Source organism: Hyperoodon ampullatus (genome assembly GCF_949752795.1).
Source record: "Hyperoodon ampullatus genome assembly, chromosome: 1".
Lineage (NCBI taxonomy): Eukaryota > Metazoa > Chordata > Mammalia > Artiodactyla > Ziphiidae > Hyperoodon > Hyperoodon ampullatus.
In genome coordinates, this window is record NC_136914.1 from 28,988,156 (window position 1) to 29,007,850 (window position 19,695).

The window sequence follows — 19,695 nt, forward strand, 5'->3', positions numbered from 1 at the left end:
AGTTGGCTGAATATAGCTAATCTGTTTTATTAAAATATTTTAGAAACCTTGGATTTACTGGCCACAGTATTTTTAGGCCATTTATACCTGTAAGATTAATATTGTCACACACCAGTTTCCTAATACACTCCTTTCAGCAAATCAGTACGATAACTTGGATCTTCCTCACTGCTCCCTTCTGGGCATCTCTTTAGAACCTACTGTCCCTTCTGACACCTCTCGTGTTGGCTTCTACGATCGACAGCTCTTTTCAAGATCCTGAAAGCTCTGGGTGTGTTTTGCACATTGTGGCTTTCATCTCACTGAAGAACTTTGCTTACTGATGCTGTCACTTCCAGAGTCACAAATTCAGTTGCCCACAGGCACCAAGCAGGTGACACCGATGAGTGGGTGGGCAAGGTGTAAACCAAAGACTGGTGGAGACTAAAGCAAACTGAGTTTGTTACATTTCAAGGAATTCAAGAATAATTATAATTTTATAAAACCCACAATGGGCCTAATTAAACATCTGTGAACTGCATGAAACTTTGTTTCATAAACCAGCTAAAGACCCCTGATTTACTTGACGGCTTACGAAGTGCTAACTGTGTATGGATATTATTCTCATATAATTCTAACTGCAACCCTTTACAAGGGATAGTTTCACATCCCAGTTGTACCAACCATGAAACGAGGGCTTAGGAGGTAGTTTCCTCGCCCCAAGTCAGACAGGTGAGGTTCCCTGGCCCAGGCTCTCATCCACGGTGCCAGAGCCCAGAGTCTGCATCCTGTCACTTCACTCCAGGGCCTCTCTGAGCAGAGGGCTTCCAGCCTTTTCCACCTGAATGTCCCAATGTGCTCCCTTCCCACCACCTCGGACCCCCTGCTTCCCGCCTAGACGCCCTGCTACTCAGGCTCTTCACAACATCTTCTGTTCCCTTGGCCTCTGATTCTACTGGTGTCTTTGCGTTTGGGCAGTTTCTCATCAGGTAGCTGACACTTCTCTGCACCAGCACTGGGCTGGTTACAATTCTTAGTAACTTATTATCACATTGCAAATGAATGTGACAAGCATATCAGTATAATATATTTTTACTGCTATTGTTTTAAATAGGTGCACGTTTTCCTCAAGTTTTAAAATGATATTTCAGTAATGCTCGGATTTTTGTTACAAGTGGAATTGGCCCTACTATAACACCCCCTACCTTTCTACTCAATGGAGCCGTTCCAGGTACCACTGTGAACCCTGTAAAATGATGGGAGATCTCTGGGTAAAGCCCTGTTGTGTCAGCTGGCCTCAAAACATGTTTTTGAAAAGCAAACTGTAAGAGTCATTATGTATAGAAATCCAAGTGAATTACCTTTGAGGAAAAAGAGCCATTTCTTTACTTATCCATTCTCAGGTAGCTGCTTGGGTTTTACGATCCCAAAGACAGAACAGCAGCCCTGGGACATGTTTCCCACCAGGCTGCCTCTCATGGATTACGTTACTCGGGGAAGACACAGTTATAACGGCACGCTCGCATCAGTGCTGCAGTTTATGTGGAATATTTGAGTCCCTTTAACCTTCTGTGAAAACTGTCACCAAAAACAGTATTTCTTTAGGTGGCTTTAACATAACATTTTGATTTGAATTTCCAGACAAAAAGAATGAGAAGTTACTGGGACATACATTGCAACCTGTGATATATTCTCCAGTCCTAACCATAAAGGGTGTATTGTTGTGCAGTCTTTCCACAAGAGAGTCCACCTAGGATATGCACAGTAATTCATCCACTTGCCCTTCTTTGTATAAACAGTTAACAAAAACAAACTATTTCTCTGCTATGAGAGTCAATATTCAGAAAAATCTATTTGTACTTGGAAAGTAGATGGGGGTGGGGCGCTTTGAACTGCCTTAATTCTGCAAAATGACCAAATCCGAACTCACCCCTTCCTCATCCTCCAGTGATGGTATCAACATGAAGGTAGAAGCAACCAGAGTCTCACTGGCTGAGGTGCTGTGGTGCTGTGAGGTCCAAGTTATGATAACCATTTGTTGAATTCTTTCCAAGTGCCTGATACCCTTCTTACTATGTGCATTAACTCACTTAAACTTGACCCTGTACTGTACGTACTATTCTTTTTTTAATTGGAGTATAGTAGAGTTGATTTACAATGTTGCGCTGGTGTCTGGTGTACAGCAAAGTGATTCAGTTATACATATACGTATGTATCCTTTTTCACATTCTTTTCCATGATGGTTTATTACAGGATATTGAATATTGTTGCCTGTGCTGTACAGTAGGACCTTGTTGTTTATCAATTTCATAGATAAAATATGGTAACCATAATTCTGTTTTCTATGACTGTGAGTCAGTTTCTGTCTTATAAATAAGTTCATTTGTATCACTTTTTAGATTCTACATATAATCATATATGATATTTGTCTTTTTCTTTCTGGCTTACTTCACTTAGTATGACAATCTCTAGGTCCATCCATGTTGCTGCAAATGGCATTCTTTCATTCTTTTTAATGGCTAATTCCATTGTATATCTGTACCACATCTTCTTTATCCATTCATCTGTCAGTGGACACTTAGGTTGCTTCCATGGCTTGGCTATTATTAATAGTGCTGCAATGAACATCGGAGTGCATGTGTCTTTTCGAATTAGCATTTTCTCCAGCTATATTCCCAGTAGTGGGATTGCTGGATCATATGGCAACCCTATTTTTAGTTTTTTTGAGGAAACTTCATACTTTTCTCCGGTGTCTGCTGTAGATACTATTCTTATCACCATTTTACTGGTAAGGAAATGGAAGGACAGAGGATTAAAGTAACCCAGCCCAGGGCACACAGCACGTAGTGGCAGAGCCCTCATTTTTAGCAGACATGCTTGGACCACGGACCAAATGTGCTCTTGTTGATGGAGTCTGTGAGGTCTGGTATGTGTGCTGGGACCTTACCTGCCCAGAGGCTTCTGTTAGACAGCCAAGGCTGAAAACTACTTCTACTTATAAGGACTCCCAGAGCTGAAGAATCTGTATTATTATTCCCTCCATGTCCAGGTAATACCCATTACTCAGTAGCTCTGGATGCCAAGGGTGGTAGCAAATGAAGCCATTGATTCCATGTTCCCAAGGATTCCTCTTCTTTGTGGGAAAATTTGTAAACCACTTTTCAGTAAGACCGCCACTTGCTTGCAGTGTTATCTTTCCTGCCCTGCATGTCAATGACTACTTCCCCCAACTCCAGATCAACATGTGCTCCAGATGTCCTGCAATCAGAGCTGTCAATCCCATAGTTACATTTCAGTGGGAGACTTCACAGGTTCACTGCACATGGCCCACACTCACTGTCCCTGCTTGCGAGTTCTTTGGATGTGGGTCCCAGCCCCTGCTGCTGCGTGAGGCCATTTCCTCTTGTCCTGTTACCAAGGGAAATAGAGGAGCTGCATTCAATCAGAAATGTGTAATACCCCCTCACGTGGGACCATGCATGAACGATGCTAAGTAGTAATTATTGGTGGACCAAAATGGAACAGAGTACTATGGGTGGGGGGAGAGGTTTTCCAGGAGATTGCGGTCGACCCACAGAACATCTATGGATGTCACATTTGAGGTTTTGACTCTTAGCAAGAAAACCAGGCCATCTGTGTACCTGGTTATTTGTAATTCTGTTGAGGGACCAGCTTGCATCGTGTACACCTTCTGACTGGTGTCCATTGTGAGACGTCTAGAGGCTTAGATTTTGGTTTGTTCGTGTGGGTGCCCAGGCACTGAGCCACGTCAGCCAAATGGCCTCCTTCTTTCATTAATGTCACACTGACAAGCCCCATGTTGATGCTGATGCTCCTAGGGAAGCTCTTTAAGAACCTCTGCCCCACAGATAAACAACAGAGAACCATATTCAATATTCTGTGATAAACCATAATAGAAAAGAAAGTTAAAAGAAGAATGTGTATATATGTATAACTGAGTCACTTTGCTGTACCTCAGTAATTAACACAACATTGTAATTCAACTATACTTCAACAAAAAATACATTAAAAAAGCATTCTCATTAGACAGTGCTTTTGAATTTATATTTTAGGGCAGAAGGCAAACACAAGTAATTTAAATTAGAAAACTTGCTCGGTTTCATCTCGCTAGTGCAAATAGAGAATTTCACAGAAACAGTATCTGCGTCAATTTTGGCTCCAATTTGGAAGTCTTTTCAGAACAATCTAATTGTATATTTGTAAGTTGAATAACGGAGTTCTGTTCAATTCTCTCTATCGTTGAGGGGTCTGGATAAAGGATCAAAGGCTAAGGACGGTAAAACAGGTGCCAGAGACCCAGGGATCCTGTAAAGGGAAGCGAGGTCCCGGGCGCTAAGATTGTGAAGCTGGTGTTGCAGGTGAAGGGAACGAGCAGGCCGAGGAGGGCAAGGGCTGGCGAGGAAAGAGGCCCAGGCGCTCGAGCGACTGACTCTGCGGCCTCCCCTCCCGCCCTGCTGCTTCTGGTCACTTCCACCAGCTCCTCTGAGACCCCCTGCAGAGACGTGTCTGCTTAAAACTGAGCACCCGGGCTTCCCTGGTGGCGCAGTGGTTGAGAGTCTGCCTGCCGATGCAGGGGACATGGGTTCGTGCCCCGGTCCGGGAAGATCCCACATGCCGCGGAGTGGCTGGGCCCGTGAGCCATGGCCGCTGAGCCTGTGCGTCCGGAGCCTGTGCTCCGCAACGGGAGAGGCCGCAACAGTGAGAGGCCCGCTTACCATAAAAAAAACAAAAAAAAACAAAAAAAACCTGAGCACCCAGGAGGCTCCCCTTTAGGGGGGGGTTTCACAACGGACACGTGGTCTGTGGGCATAAGCACACATTACTTTATAAAACTGGGCAGGGAAGTGCGATGCTATGTGCATTTGTGCAGATTAGCGCTGTGCTATCACAAAATCTTTTGCGAACTGATGGTGTTGAATTTTAGCATCCCAAATGATAAATTAGTATTTGCCCTTTCGTGACAACTTTGTTAAAATAAGATTGCTGTCTTTGCCTTCTCGATCCACTTCTCACTGTGGGGCTTGCAAAACTTATTCAAACTTTGTATATAAACCTGAAAGTACAAAAATGTGGACGAACATTTTATGAAATTGATGACATTTCAGTGGATGCCTGGTGCTGGGTATCGTGTGCAGTGATATGATCGTCCGGAGGAGGGCGCTGTGGTACCGCGTTTACTCGTGTGCTGCCTGGTGAATTCCTGAGTGGTTCCTGCGAGGATTTGTAAAGAAAAGTAGCAACGTTTGCTGGTCCTTTAACACTCCACTTCTTAAAACGCTGCTGAGATTAGGAAGTGTCAGCTTCAGAGCTTCTATTGTGTGGTACTAAAAGGAGTTTGGTTCATCCCTGTCAGCCCCGCCGATATTTTTCTATTTGAGGCTCATTTCTTTTGAAGAATGTGTTTTAGCCGCTTCATCAAAATGCTCCTTAGATTGAAGAAGATTCACTTTTTAAGCGTTTTTCCCAAAGCCAGACTTACAAGTGAGGGTTGGTTTGGTATGAATATTTTAGCGTGAAGGTATCGCCATCTGCTTGGAACGTTTAGGAAATTTGAACATGTAAAGCTACCCTTCTGCACCATCCTGCACTTTTTATCTGATTATACTGGATACTGAGGTAATCCAAGAAATAGCTATTAAATCACAAAATGCTATTGCCAAACAATAATGCTCTGTTCTATAATCACACAAATTATTCAGATTAACATCATAATAAATCAATAACAAAATGAAATTTTAAAAATTAATCTTTCACACCTGTGATGTGAAGTTTTGATAAAAGCTAAGATGCACATCCTGAAATCTTCTCAATTCAATATTGATTAATTAAAAATAGATTTTAGATTGAAGCATCTGGTTTCCCCGTAGCTTCATTACTAAGATTTTTCCATTATTTACTTAGAATAATATGTAAAATATAGTTTGTTGGAAAAGAAGGTCCAAGATGAGGTACGAATGGTTAGTTGGCTCTAACAGACTCTGTAAGGAAAACTCTGTGATGACTAACCGGCCAGTAAGAGAGGAACGGATAGTGTTTGTAAATAAAACATTTATTTCTCTAAAATGTTTAAGAAGCTTCCTAGAGGGTCATGATCAGACTTTAAGCATTGTGCTCTCTTACAAATGAAATGATAGGACCTTCACATTCAGACCAGAAGGGAAGTTAGGAGGTTTCTATTTGATCCTATCAGGAATGGCATTTGACAGCCAGGAGCAGAGTCCTGAGAAATAATGGCTCAGTCAGACAGGGCTTTCTTTCCCTCGCATATGACTGGTAGCTGGAAGTGAGCTGTGGCCGATTGGCGGAGGTCTGTCCGATTCTCAAGACTTTTCCTCAAGGTTGCAAGATGACTGTTGGGACTTCTACCATTAATTAGGAATTCCTAATTAATAGCAAAGAAGAGAAAATGAAGGAGGAAGGGGCAATTCCTGTGTCAGAAAAACAAAAACTCAGCATCCCAGGAGATAGCCACTCACATCTCACTGGTAGGAAACAGTCCTTGTGACCTCTGCCAGGAAGGTAGGAAAGCAGCTTCAGCTGGCACAGTGCCAACCCTCAGAGGCTTAGTCTGTTAATGCAGGAAAAGGAGAGTAGTGTATTCTCCACCACACCTCTGTGTCACACCTCTGACTCTAAGGAAGATGAGGCACCTGGGCCCGGAAAGACCGAAGGCTTCACCATGTCTCAGAGCTGGGGCAGAGCCAGGGCTTCATGGAGCATGGTGGTGGGGTGGGATGGGAAAGGAGTGTGTCTTCTGAAGCTTCAAGGATTCTGCTTTAGCAAGAGCATAACAGGTAAAGAATGGGACGAATCACAGCAGCACTGTTCACACTACTAGCCGAGATATGGAAGCAACCTAAATGTCCATCGACAGAGGAGTCGGTAAAGAAGATGTGAGATATATATCATACACACACACACACACACACACACACACACACACAATGGAATACTACTCAGCCATAAAAAAGAATGAAATAATGCTGTTTGCAGCAACATGGATGGACCTAAAGATTATCATACTAAGTGAAGTCAGACAAAGACAAATATATCACTTATATGTGGAATCTAAAAAAAGACACAAATGGACCTATTTACAAATAGGTCACTGTCTACAGATTTCTGTCTACAGTAATAGACACACAGAAATAGAAAACAAACTTGGTCACCAAAGGGGATAGGGTGGGAGAATGGATAAATTAAGAGTTTGGGATTAACAGATACACACTACTATATAGAAAACAGATAAACAACAAGGACCTATACTATATAGCACAGGGAGCTATAATATCTTGTAATAATCTATAATGGAAAAGAATCTGAAAAAGAATATATATATGTACATATATATAAAACAATCACTGCTGTACACCTGAAACTAACAAAATATTGTAAATCAACTATACTTCAATTTTTAAGAAAAAAGAATGTAAAGAATTATGTATTACTGAAATAATCCATGATCTAATAAGATCATAGTGGTTTGATTTTCCTATAGAAATATGCAAAGAAAAATAAAGATCAAATCCTAACACAGTAATCAAGCGATAGCGTCGCTGTCAAGGCATTAAAATTTTGTTTGGTAGCAAAAATTTCATTTGAGAGCCTATTACTTCAAAGTAAATAATGGAGATGTTCCCTCATGTAATCCTTGACTTCCTACTATAAACACTGTGGCTCTCCCCCTCTCGAAGGCTGAGGGGGCAGCCCTCAACTTTCTGAGGAGTGTGACTTGGGGACAGTGATTGTGACAGTAGTGGCAGCAGAAAAGCAAGGCTGCTCTGAAAGGGGTTGCAGCTGACTTTCTCCCATTGCCGGGAGGATAAAATTTGTCTTCTACGAGAAGAGTTGTGAACAGGTGTTGACTTTCTCTCACAGATATCATTCAGCCATTCAAATACTTGTTAAATTGACACATTCAAGAATGCAACACTGTATCAGGTTACATATTAATCCAAAAAGAGGCTATGTATTACTGCTTATAACCTAGGACCACAGAGAAGTAATATGCAGACACCTGAGTGGAAATGATTTCTGAAAATTGTACAATATTAAAACTGGCCCCTTCGTGTTACAGACAAGGGCACTACAGGGTAGCAAACCAGGAATGACATAATTTAATTCGTTTGGAGAATAAGAATTTTTTTTTCATTTTCACATATGCTTAATTTGTTATAACTCCACGGGTTATGATTTCAGATCTTTTCAAACACAAAGACTTATGTGAATATTATAGTGTCATCTAAAATGACAGCTCTTCATTGTTTTCCCTTGATTCATGATTTATGCCTGGGGTATAAATGGGGAGCAACATTTACGGGCTGGGGATTCAGTTGCGTGTGATTCATTTGTAATTGCAGTGGGAGAAACTGCAGATGACCAGGAGTGAGAGGAGGAAGATATTCTGCTCTGTCACCTTCCACGTCATTGCCATCACCTGCGTGGTCTGGTCTTTGTACGTGTTGATTGATCGGACAGCGGAGGAAATCAAGCAAGGCAATGATAATGGTAAGAGCATGTGTCCATTCTCTTTCCCTCCTGGATCCTGGGACGACCCCCGAGACAGGCAGGGAAGATGTTTCCCAGAGCACGTTGGGTGCACGAGCAACACCCAGTACTGGCGACGGAGTCTGCTCGTTATGTTATTGATGACCGCTCGGACTATAAAGCACCGAGCATACAGGGTTCCCAAGCTGAGAAATAAGATTTATCACGTAAACCTTAGTGGGGGAGAAATATACAGAGGCCATGCACCACTTTAGGCTTTTCAAGGAGCTGAAAAGTATCAGGTTCTGCCTGATGGGAAAAGGCAAACAGTGGTAAAAACAGAAGGTCTTTCATTGTATTCAATTCACCCCAATGGCTGGCTTCTTGTAACACACAAATAAGATGGCAGTTAGCAGAGATGTGTTACAGCTTATTAATTAGCACACTATAACTTGATAGAGTAGATTAACACTGCAGTTTGAAATATTTGCCGTGCTAAGTTTGATAATGAAGGATGGTATCAAGTCTGCAAAGAGAGATGTCTTAAAACCACTGAGGCATATTCTGACATTTTCAATGGATAGGTCCTTTAAAACAGGAGCAAAAATGGCTTATCTTCACCTCCGTACCCAGTTCTGTTTCCCAGCAGGTTCTGCTGGCTTTCAGCCTGTAGCCTAAATCACAGCAGGTGAAACAGTGAGGAATAATCCCCTAGCCTCCCCCTGGGAGGGAAATATATATATTATGTAGAAAACCAGCCCTGAATTTGGAAGAAGTTGTTCAGATAACACGAAGTTTGTGTCTCCCTCAAGAAAAGAAGTAGCTGGAAGAACAAGATGAGAGGCAGTGAGGGAAAGAAGGAAGGAGGAAAAGAATTTTTTAAAGGAGAGGTTTCTTTCTTCTGTGTCTCTGTGTTGGGATTGACAAAAGCAGGGGGGAAGGCCCCCCTTCTCGTGCTCCTTGGGTGCTGCTTCTGGGCAGAACAGGGCTGGGCTCAAAAGGACCAGGACCCCAGACCCCCTGGGATGTGTTTTATGTAGCTGGAGCATGTGTCTGGCCGGGGTTCTCCAGAGGCAGTGTCCTCTTCTGAACGGGAATGAAAGTGCTAGAAAAAACAGGTGGGGGATATTTTTGTGTCAGTACTAACTCATTTATATACACTTTATACCAAACTACGTTGTTTACCACTCATTATGCATTGTTCCTGAGATGCTGGATTTTAAAATGTCTATCACATCCCTGCTGTCTAAGTTCCTTCGTAGGAACTTTTTATTTATTTATATATTTTAAGCCCATATCGCCTACGGCTACAGGAACTGGCTCAAGCCAGGTAACAGAAAGTATGCCACAAACATTGCAGATGATCCTGTGTGTACGTGAAGACAAAGAAGCACCCCATCACCTTCCCCACCTCACTACACCCAGCCTACGACCTTAGGACTGCAGTGTTTCCTCACAATCCAGAGCAGACCTGAAGCCGGGCTGGATATGTCCCAATGTCAGTGTTCCAGCGTAGCCTAGCCCTCTCCCGGTGGCCACCCTGCCTGGGCCTGGCTGCCCCAGGCTGCAGGGCTCCCGCTGCTGTCCCCCAGCTACAGGGGAGGGAAACAAGATGATGGCCCCTCTCCCAGACAGAAGAGGAGGATGCAATCTCACGTCATCCATAGGCAGGCAGCTCAGAGCCTCTCTGTTGACTCATTTACTCAATCCCACTTCTGACACATGTGAGTGAATAGCAGTCGTTTATCCCACAGTGGACATGACTGTCACAACCTCAGCCCTGAAACCCGTGACCCAGGAGCCATGCCTCTTTCAATTTATCTCCCTCTCTAGTCCCCCAGCTGTCATTGTCTTCAGGTGTCACTTCTATGCTGGTAACCACCCCCCCCCCCCCACACACACACAAATGATCTCCAACCACACATCTACCTGCCTCCCAGACCTCTCCATTTAAAGGTCTCCCAGGCACCTGGACGCAGTGTGTCCAAACTCCTAAGCTACCACCACTTCCCACTCTGACCCCCGTAGGAATGGCATTGCTAACCCCTGGAAACCAAATGCACCCCAGGCTTCACTCCTCGCCACCCCCCACTTCCACCTTACATAGGTCACCAAGTCCTATTTATTTAGTCTGTGCCACACACCTCAGGGATCTGTCCATTTCTCTCCCTCCCCACTCTGCCACCACCTGTGTGATCATCTCTTTTACTGGAAAACTGCTCCTTAGCTAGACTTTCTCCAGTTTTGCCCACCTTCAACCCACATCCAGAAATGGACTCGCAGCAAATTTACAAAACACAAATCTGACCACGTTCTATCCCTGTTTATTCGTGTTTCTTAAAATACACCCTGGGCTCTGGAACAGGGCTACGCTGACCCCATGACCTGGCTGAAGCCAATTATGTCCAACACTGGTTCAGCTCCCAGAGCTGCTTCCAGACCCTGCTCTGCTTTTCCGTCTCCATGACACGTCCTCCCAGCTTCTCGTGTCAGCCCCAGACACTCACTCTCACGCTCACGGGTCATCACACACCTCCCTGAGCCCCACTCAGCCCTTCACAATTTACCTTAGACATCACTCCCTCTTGGAAACTCAGTTCAGCTCCCTGAGCTAGAATAATTGTTACTACCTCAGCAGCTCTCAACATGTGGTCCCCAAATCCACAGCATCAGCATTACCTAGGCATTTGTTAGAAATGCAGTTTCCTGGCTTCTCCCCACCCCAGACCTGTGAATCAGAGATTCTGCGGGTGGAGCCCAGCAATGTGTGGGTAGCTGACACCCTCTAAGTGTTGAGAACACCTGCTCCCGTAGCCCCCCTACCTTGACTGCCTATCGCATCCCCTGTGCAGATTCTATACCACTACAAAGCGGGAGTTTTACCCCCAAAGGTTTAATTACCCCTTACATGATTCTGTTGTGCAGTCAGGCTGAGAAGCTCTGCCCTACCAGGAGACTTACCACACATTATTATAATCACTTATTTAACTGTCTGTCTCCCCTCACCAGTAGACTGAGCTCCAGGCAGGCTGGGCAGTGTCTGTCCTGCTCACCAGCACATCCTGGGTGCTGAGCACTGTGTCTGGGACCTGGCAAGGGGCCCAGTCAATGGAGGAGGAATGGTGACAGTGAATGCCTCATACACACATTTTTCCACTTTTTTTCTTTCTTTTGGAATTTCTCTTCAAAATATTTTTTCCCTTTCTCAGTTCTGGGTAGATGCAGGATTTCAGACCACAGTCTCCAATGGACTGTCCCTGAGAGTCCTCAGTCATATTTCCCAACAGAAAAGGTTGAATGATAACCAAAGGTCAGCTTCTTAATATCTATAGCTATAGCTATCTATAAACATATATACACACACACAGTATATAGGGTCAGCTTTCTACCATATACTTTTAAAAGTTATTTTCAGGTTTTAAAAATTTATTTTTGGCTGTGTCAGGTCTTGGTTGTGGCACGCGAGATCTTTCGTTGCAGCGTGTGGGCTCTTCTTTGCGTCATGCAGGCTTCTCTCTAGTTGTGGCACATGAGCTCCAGAGTGTGTGGGCTCAGTAGTCGCGCCACGTGGGCTTAGTTACCCTGCGGCATGTGGGATCTTAGTTCCCGGGTCAGGGATCGAACCCGCATCCCATGCACTGGAAGACAGATTCTTAACCACTGGACCACCAGGAAAGTCCCTATTTTCAGTTTCTTAAAAGCAAATGAAAATGAGATAGCTTTTATCTTTGGTGTTCAGAGCTTCTGAAATAGGAAGAAGCAAGATCTTTATCACGAAGCAGTCCCCCTGGTTATTCCTACAGAGTCATTGACCAGAGGGACAGCTCCTGACTTGGGTAATTTCAAATGGGACCATGGAGACTTTTGTAAAAGTTTTTTAGTAGAAGACTCTCTGCACTATGTTCAAATTGTATTTAACACCTAACTTCCCAAAGTGCACACTTTCGGGTACTGTGGGAATCTGTGTGAGTTATTAATCTTCCTTTGGCATTTGAACAGGGAGAGCTGCTCCTGAATTGGCTTTTAAAGTTTTGGAAAAAAACTGCATAATTTAAAAGTCAAAATATTTTAAATCCATCTTGAAAACATTTGAGGAGAAACAAATTGCCTTCTTTAATCAGAGTGGAGGTCGAATATAAAACAGCACCTTCTGAGCTGTAATAACAACAGTGCCAGGAAAAAGTCCTTTGTATGTTTTTAAGTGGCTGTCCTTTTAGATTAAATAAACATCATGCCCCAGATCCCTATTTCCTGTGATGAAAACAAAAACAAAAATAAATACATGGTACTTAAAACTTTAACTCCCTAAATTATCCACGTTGCCAACTCTAACTTGGGAGAACAATTACAACTCCTGCCTTATCTTTACATATTCTAGAGGAATGGTCCAGGGTACATCTGTGTGCTGAAAACAAATCACAAAAATACAGACCAAGAAAACGAAACAAAAGTTCATGCTATTTTCTTTTATAAATTTATTTAGTTATTTTTGGATGCATTGTGTCTTTGTTGCTGCGCACGGACGTTCTCTAGTTGCGGTGAGCAGGGGCTACTCTTCGTTCTGGTGCACGGACTTCTCATTGCGGTGGCTTCTCTTTTTGCGGAGCACAGGCTCTAGGCGCGCGGGCTCAGTAGTTGTGGCTGGCAGGCTCCAGAGTGCAGGCTCAGTAGTTGTGGCGCACAGGCTTAGTTGCTCCATCTACCTTACGTTTCGTAGTGTATATATGTCCATGCCTCTTTTTCGCTTTGTCACAGCTTACCCTTCCCCCTCCCCATATCCTCAACTCCATTCTCTAGTAGGTCTGTGTCTTTATTCCTGTCTTATCCCTAGGTTCTTCATGACATTTTTTTTCTTCTTAAATTCCATATATATGTGTTAGCATACGGTATTTGTCTTTCTCTTTCTGACTTACTTCACTCTATATGACTCTAGGTCTATCCACCTCATTACAAATGGCTCAATTTCGTTTCTTTTTCTGGCTGAGTAATATTCCATTGTATATATGTGCCACATCTTCTTTATCCATTCATCTGATGATGGACACTTCGGTTGTTTCCGTCTCTGGGCTATTGTAAATAGGGCTGCAATGAACATTTTGGTACATGACTTTTTGAATTATGGTTTTCTCAGGGTATAAGCCCAGTAGTGGGATTGCTAGATCATATGGTAGTTCTATTTGTAGTTTTTTAAGGAACCTCCATACTGTTCTCCATAGTGGCTGTACCAATTCACATTCCCACCAGCAGTGCAAGAGTGTTCCCTTTTTTCCACACCCTCTCCAGCATTTATTGTTTCTAGATTTTTTGATGGCCATTCTGACCAGTGTGAGATGGTGTCTCATTGTACTTTTGATTTGCATTTCTCTAATTAAAGATGTTGAGCATTCTTTCATGTGTTTGTTGGCAGTCTGTATGTCTATTTAGGTCTTCTGCCCACTTTTGGATTGGGTTATTTGTTAATTGAGCTGCATGAGCTGCTTATAAATTTTGGAGATTAATCCTTTGTCAGTTGCTTCATTTGCAAATATTTTCTCCCATTCTGAGGGTTGTCTTCTGGTCTTGTTTATGGTTTCCTTTGCGGTGCAAAAGCTTTGAAGTTTCATTAGGTCCCATGTGTTTATCTTTGGTTTTATTTCCATTTCTCTAGGAGGTGGGTCCAAAAGGATCTTGCTGTGATTTATGTCAGAGTCTTCTATATGTTTTCCTCTAAGAGTTTGATAGTTTCTGGCCTTACATTTAGGTCTTTAATCCATTTTGAGCTTATTTTTGTGTATGGTGTTAGGGAGTGATCTAATCTCATACTTTTACATGTCCCTATCCAGTTTTCCCAGCACCACTTATTGAAGAGGCTGTCCTTTCTCCACTGTACATTCCTGCCTCCTTTATCAAAGATAAGGTGACCAGATGTGCGTGGGTTTATCTCTGGGCTTTCTATCCTGTTCCATTCATCTATATTTCTGTTTTTGTGCCAGTACCACAATGTCTTGATTACTGTAGCTTTCTAGTATAGTCTGAAGTCAGGGAGCCTGATTCCTCCAGCTCCGTTTTTTGTTCTCAAGATTGCTTTGGCTATTCAGGGTCTTTTGTGTTTCCATACAAATTGTAAAATTTTTGGTTCTAGTTCTGTGAAAAATGCCAGTGGTAGTTTGATAGGGATTGCATTAAATCTGTAGATTGCTTTGGGTAGTAGAGTCATTTTCACACTGTTGATTCTTCCAATCCAAGAACATGGTATATCTCTCCATCTGTTTGTATCACCTTTAATTTCTTTCATCAGTGTCTTATAATTTTCTGCATACAGGTCTTTTAATCTTTTTGTTACAATGGTAAATGGGAGTGTTTTTTTGTTGCAATGGTAAATGGGAGTGTTTTCTTGATTTCGCTTTCAGATTTTTCATCATTAGTATATAGGAATGCCAGAGATTTCTGTGCATAAATTTTGTATCCTGCTACTTTACCAAATTCATTGATTAGCTCTAGTAGTTTTCTGGTAGCATCTTTAGGATTTTCTATGTATAGTATCATGTCATCTGCAAACAGTGACAGCTTTACTACTTCTTTCCCAATTTGGATTCCTTTTATTTCCTTTTCTTCTCTGATTGCTGTGGCTAAAACTTCCAAAACTACGTTGAATAAGAGTGGTGAGAGTGGGCAACTTTGTCTTGTTCCTGATCTTAGTGGAACTGCTTTCACTTTTTCACCATTGAGGATGATGTTGGCTGTCGGTTTGTCATATATGGCCTTTAATATGTTGACGAAATTTCCCTCTATGCCTACTTTCTTCAGGGTTTTTTATCATAAATGGGTATTGAATTTCGGTGAAAGCTTTCTCTGCATCTATTGAGATGATCATATGGTTTTTCTCCTTCAATTTGTTAATATGGTGTATCACGTTGATTGATTTGCGTATGTATATATATATATTTTTGTGTGTGTGTGTGTGTGTGTGTGTGTGTGTGGTATGTGGGCCTCTCACTGTTGTGGCCTCTCCCGTTGCGGAGCACAGGCTCCGGACGTGCAGGCCCAACGGCCATGGCTCACGGGCCGAGCCGCTCCGCGGCATGTGGGATTTTCCCAGACCGGGGCACGAACCCATGTCCCCTGCATCGGCAGGCGGACTCAACCACTGGGCCACCAGGGAAGCCCGATTTGCGTATATTGAAGAATCCTTGCATTCCTGGAATAAACCCCACTTGATCATGGTGTATGATCCTTTTAATGTGCTGTTGGATTCTGTTTGCTAGTATTTTGTTGAGGATTTTTGCATCTATGTTCATCAGTGATATTGGCCTGTAGTTTTCTTTGTGACATCCTTGTCTGGTTTTGGTATCAGGGTGATGGTGGCCTCGTAGAATGAATTTGGGAGTGTTCCTCCCTCTGCTATATTTTGGAAGAGTTTGAGAAGGATGGGTGTTAGCTCTTCTCTAAATGCTTGACAGAATTAGCCTGTGAAGCCATCTGGTCCTGGGCTTTTGTTTGTTGGAAGATGTTTAATCACAGATTCAATTTCAGTGCTTGTGATTGGTCTATTCATATTTTCTATTTCTTCCTGATTCAGTCTTGGCAGGTTGTGCATTTCTAAGAATTTGTCCATTTCTTCCAGGTTGTCCATTTTATTGGCCTAGAGTTGCTTGTAATAATCTCTCACGATCTTTTGTATTTCTGCAGTGTCAGTTGTTACTTCTTTTTCATTTCTAATTCTGTTGATTTGAGTCTTCTCCCTTTTTTCTTGATGAGTCTGGCTAATGGTTTATCAATTTTGTTTATGTTCTCAAAGAACAAGCTTTTAGTTTTATTGATCTTTGCTATCGTTTCCTTCATTTGTTTCATTTATTTCTGATCTGATTTTTATGACCTCTTCTGCTAACTTTGGGTTTTTTTTTTTTTTTTTGGTTGTTCTTCTTTCTCTAATTGCTTTAGGTGCAAGGTTAGGTTGTTTATTCAAGATGTTTCCTGTTTCTTAAGGTAGCATTGTATTGCTATAAACTTCCCTCTTAAAACTGCTTTTGCTGCATCCCATAGGTTTTAGGTCGTCGTGTCTCAGCTGTCATTTGTTTCTAGGTATTTTTTGATTTCCTCTTTGATTTCTTCAGTGATCACTTCGTTATTAAGTAGTGTATTGTTTAGCCTCCATGTGTTTGTATTTTTTACAGATCTTTTCCTGTAATTGATATCTAGTCTCATAGCATTGTGGTCGGAAAAGATACTTGATACAATTTCAGTTTTATTAAATTTACCAAGGCTTGATTTGTGACCCAAGATAGGATCTATCCTGGAGATTGTTGCATGAGCACTTGAGGAAAATGTGTATTCTGTTGTTTTTGGAAGGAATATCCTATAAATATCAAGTCCATCTTGTTTAATGTATCATTTAAAGCTTGTGTTTCCTTATTTATTTTCATTTTGGATGATCTGTCCATTGGTGAAAGTGGGGTGTTAAAGTCCCCTACTATGAATGTGTTACTGTCGATTTCCCCTTTTATGGGTGTTAGTATTTGCCTTATGTATTGAGGTGCTCCTATGTTGGGTGCATAAATATTTACAATTGTTATATCTTCTTCTTGGATCGATCCCTTGATCATTATGTAGTGTCCTTCTTTGTCTCTTCTAATAGTCTTTATTTTAAAGTCTATTTTGTCTGATATGAGAATTTCTACTCCAGCTTTCCTTTGGTTTCCATTTGCATGGAATATCTCTTTCCATCCTCTTACTTTCAGTCTGTATGTGTCTCTAGGTCTGAAGTCGGTCTCTTGTAGACCGCATATATATGGGTCTTATTTTTGTATCCATTCAGCCAATCTGTGTCTTTTGGTGGGAGCATTTAGTCCATGTACATTTAAGGTAATTATCGATATGTATGTTCCTATTCCCATTTTCTTAATTGTTTTGGGTTCCTTATTGTAGGTCTTTTCCTTCTGTTGTGTTTCTTGCCTAGAGAAGTTCCTTTAGCATTTCTTGTAAAGCTGGTTTGGTGGTGCTGAACTCTCTCAGCTTTTGCTTGTCTGTAAAGGTTTTAATTTCTCCATCAAATCTGAATGAGATCTTTGCTGGGTAGAGTAATCTTGGCTCCAGGGTTTTCTCCTTCATCACGTTAAATATGTCCTGGCAGTCCCTTCTGGCTTGCAGAGTTTCTGCTGAAAGATCAGCTGTTACCTTATGGGGATTCCCTTGTGTGTTATTTGTTGTTTTTCCCTTCTGCTTTTAACGTTTTCTTTGTAGTTAATTTTTGACAGTTTGATTAATATGTGTCTTGGCGTATTTCTCCTTGGATTTATCCTGTATGGGACTCTCTGTCCCTCCTGGACTTGATTAACTATTTCCTTTCCCGTATTAGGGAAGTTTTCAACTATAATCTCTTCAAATATTTTCTCAGTCCCTTTCTTTTTCTCTTCTTCTTCTGGAACCCCTATAATTCGAATGTTGCTGCGTTTAATGTTGTCCCAGAGGTCCCTGAGACTGTCCTCAGTTCTTTTCATTTTTTTCTTTCTTCTGCTCTGCAGTAGTTATTTCCACTATTTTATCTTCTACGTCACTTATCTGTTCTTCTGCCTCAGTTATTGTGCTATTGATCCCGTCTAGAGTATTTTTAATTTCATTTATTGTGTTGTTCATTGTTGTTTGTTTCATCTTTAATTCTTCTAGGTCCCTGTTAACTGTTTCTTGCATTTTGTCTGTTCTATTTCCATGATTTTGGATCATCTTTACTATCATCATTCTGCATTCTTTTTCAGGTAGACTGCCTATTTCCTCTTCACTTGTTAGGTCTGGTGGGTTTTTATCTTGCTCCTTCACCTGCTGTGTGTTTTTCTGTCTTCTCATTTTGCTTATCTTACTGTGTTTGGGGTTTCCTTTTTGCAGGCTGCAAGTTTGTAGTTCCCGTTGTTTTGCGTGTCTGTCCCCAGTGGCTAAGGGTGGTTCAGTGGGTTATGTAGGCTTCCTGGTGGAGGGGACTAGTGCCTGTGTTCTGGTGGATGAGGCTGGATCTTGTCTTTCTGGTGGGCAGGTCCATGTCTGGTGGTGTGTTTTGGGGTGTCTGTGGACTTTTTATGATTTTAGGCAGCCTCTTTGCTAATGGGTGGTGTTGTGTTCCTGTCTTGCTAGTTGTTTGGCATAGGGTGTCCAGCACTGTAGCTTGCTGGTCGTTGAGTGAAGCTGGGTGCTGGTGTTGAGATCTCTCGAAGATTTTCGCTGTTTTGATATTATGTGGAGCTGGGAGGTCTCTTGTGGACCAGTGTCCTGAAGTTGGCTCTCCCACCTCAGAGGCACAGCACTGACTCCTGGGTGCAGCACCAAGAACCTTTCATCCACAGAGCTCCTCAATTTGGGATGATTCGTTGTCTATTCATGTACTCCACAGATGCAGGGTACATCAAGTTGTCTAAATTATTTTTTTAAAAAAGAAACAAAGTGTTTACACAAACTGCACATGTATCATTCATGTTTACTCACAATAAATATTACCATTAAAACTAGTTAAGGAAAGAGAGACCATCAAGATGGCTGAAAAGTAAAATGCGGAGATCACCTTCCTCCCCACACATACATGAGAAATACATCCACACATGGAACAACTCCTACAGAACACCTACTGAACGCTGGCAGAAGACCTCAGACCTCCCAAAAGGCAAGAAACTCCCCACGTACCTGGGTAGGGCAAAAGAAAAAAGAAAAAACAGAGACGAAACAACAGGGATGGGACCCACACCAGTGGGAGGGAGCTGCGCAGGAGGAAAGGTTTCCACACAGTAGGAGCCCCTTCACGGGCGGAGACTGCGGGTGGCGGAGGGGGGAGCTTCGGAGCCGCAGAGGAGAGAGCAGCCAGAGGGGCGCCAAGGGCAAAGCGGAGAGATTCCCGCACAGAGGATCGGTGCCGACCGGCACTCACCAGCCCGAGAGGCTTGACTGTTCAGCCGCCAGGGCGGGCGGGGCTGGGAGCTGAGGCTCGGGCTTTGTTCAGAGCGTAGGGAGAGGACTGGGGTTGGCGGCATGAACACAGCCTGAAGGGGCTAGTGCACCACAGCTAGCCAGGAGGGAGTCCGGGGAAAAGTCTGGAGCTGCCGAAGAGTCGAGAGACCATTGTTTCGGGGTGCATGAGCAGAGGGGATTAAGAGCACTGCTTAAAGGAGCTGCAGAGATGGGCGTGAGCCGCGACTAACAGCGTGGACCCCCGAGCCGGGCATGGGGTGCTCCGGCTGCTGCTGCCACCAC

The 19,695-nt window shown here is 42.8% G+C and overlaps 1 protein-coding gene across 4 annotated transcripts in view; it reads left to right on the plus strand.

Annotated features, from left to right (window-relative positions):
* The window catches only part of MARCHF1 (membrane associated ring-CH-type finger 1), a gene marked incomplete at both ends in the record, with an annotated part of 449,186 nt that overhangs the window by 421,051 nt on the left and 8,440 nt on the right, over window positions 1–19,695 (plus strand). For all 4 annotated transcript variants that reach the window (XM_079712324.1, XM_079712323.1, XM_079712325.1 and 1 more), the window contains one exon: window positions 8,361–8,508. In XM_079712324.1, the coding sequence (XP_079568450.1) occupies window positions 8,361–8,508 (148 nt within the window). The remainder of the gene's footprint in view (window positions 1–8,360; window positions 8,509–19,695) is intronic.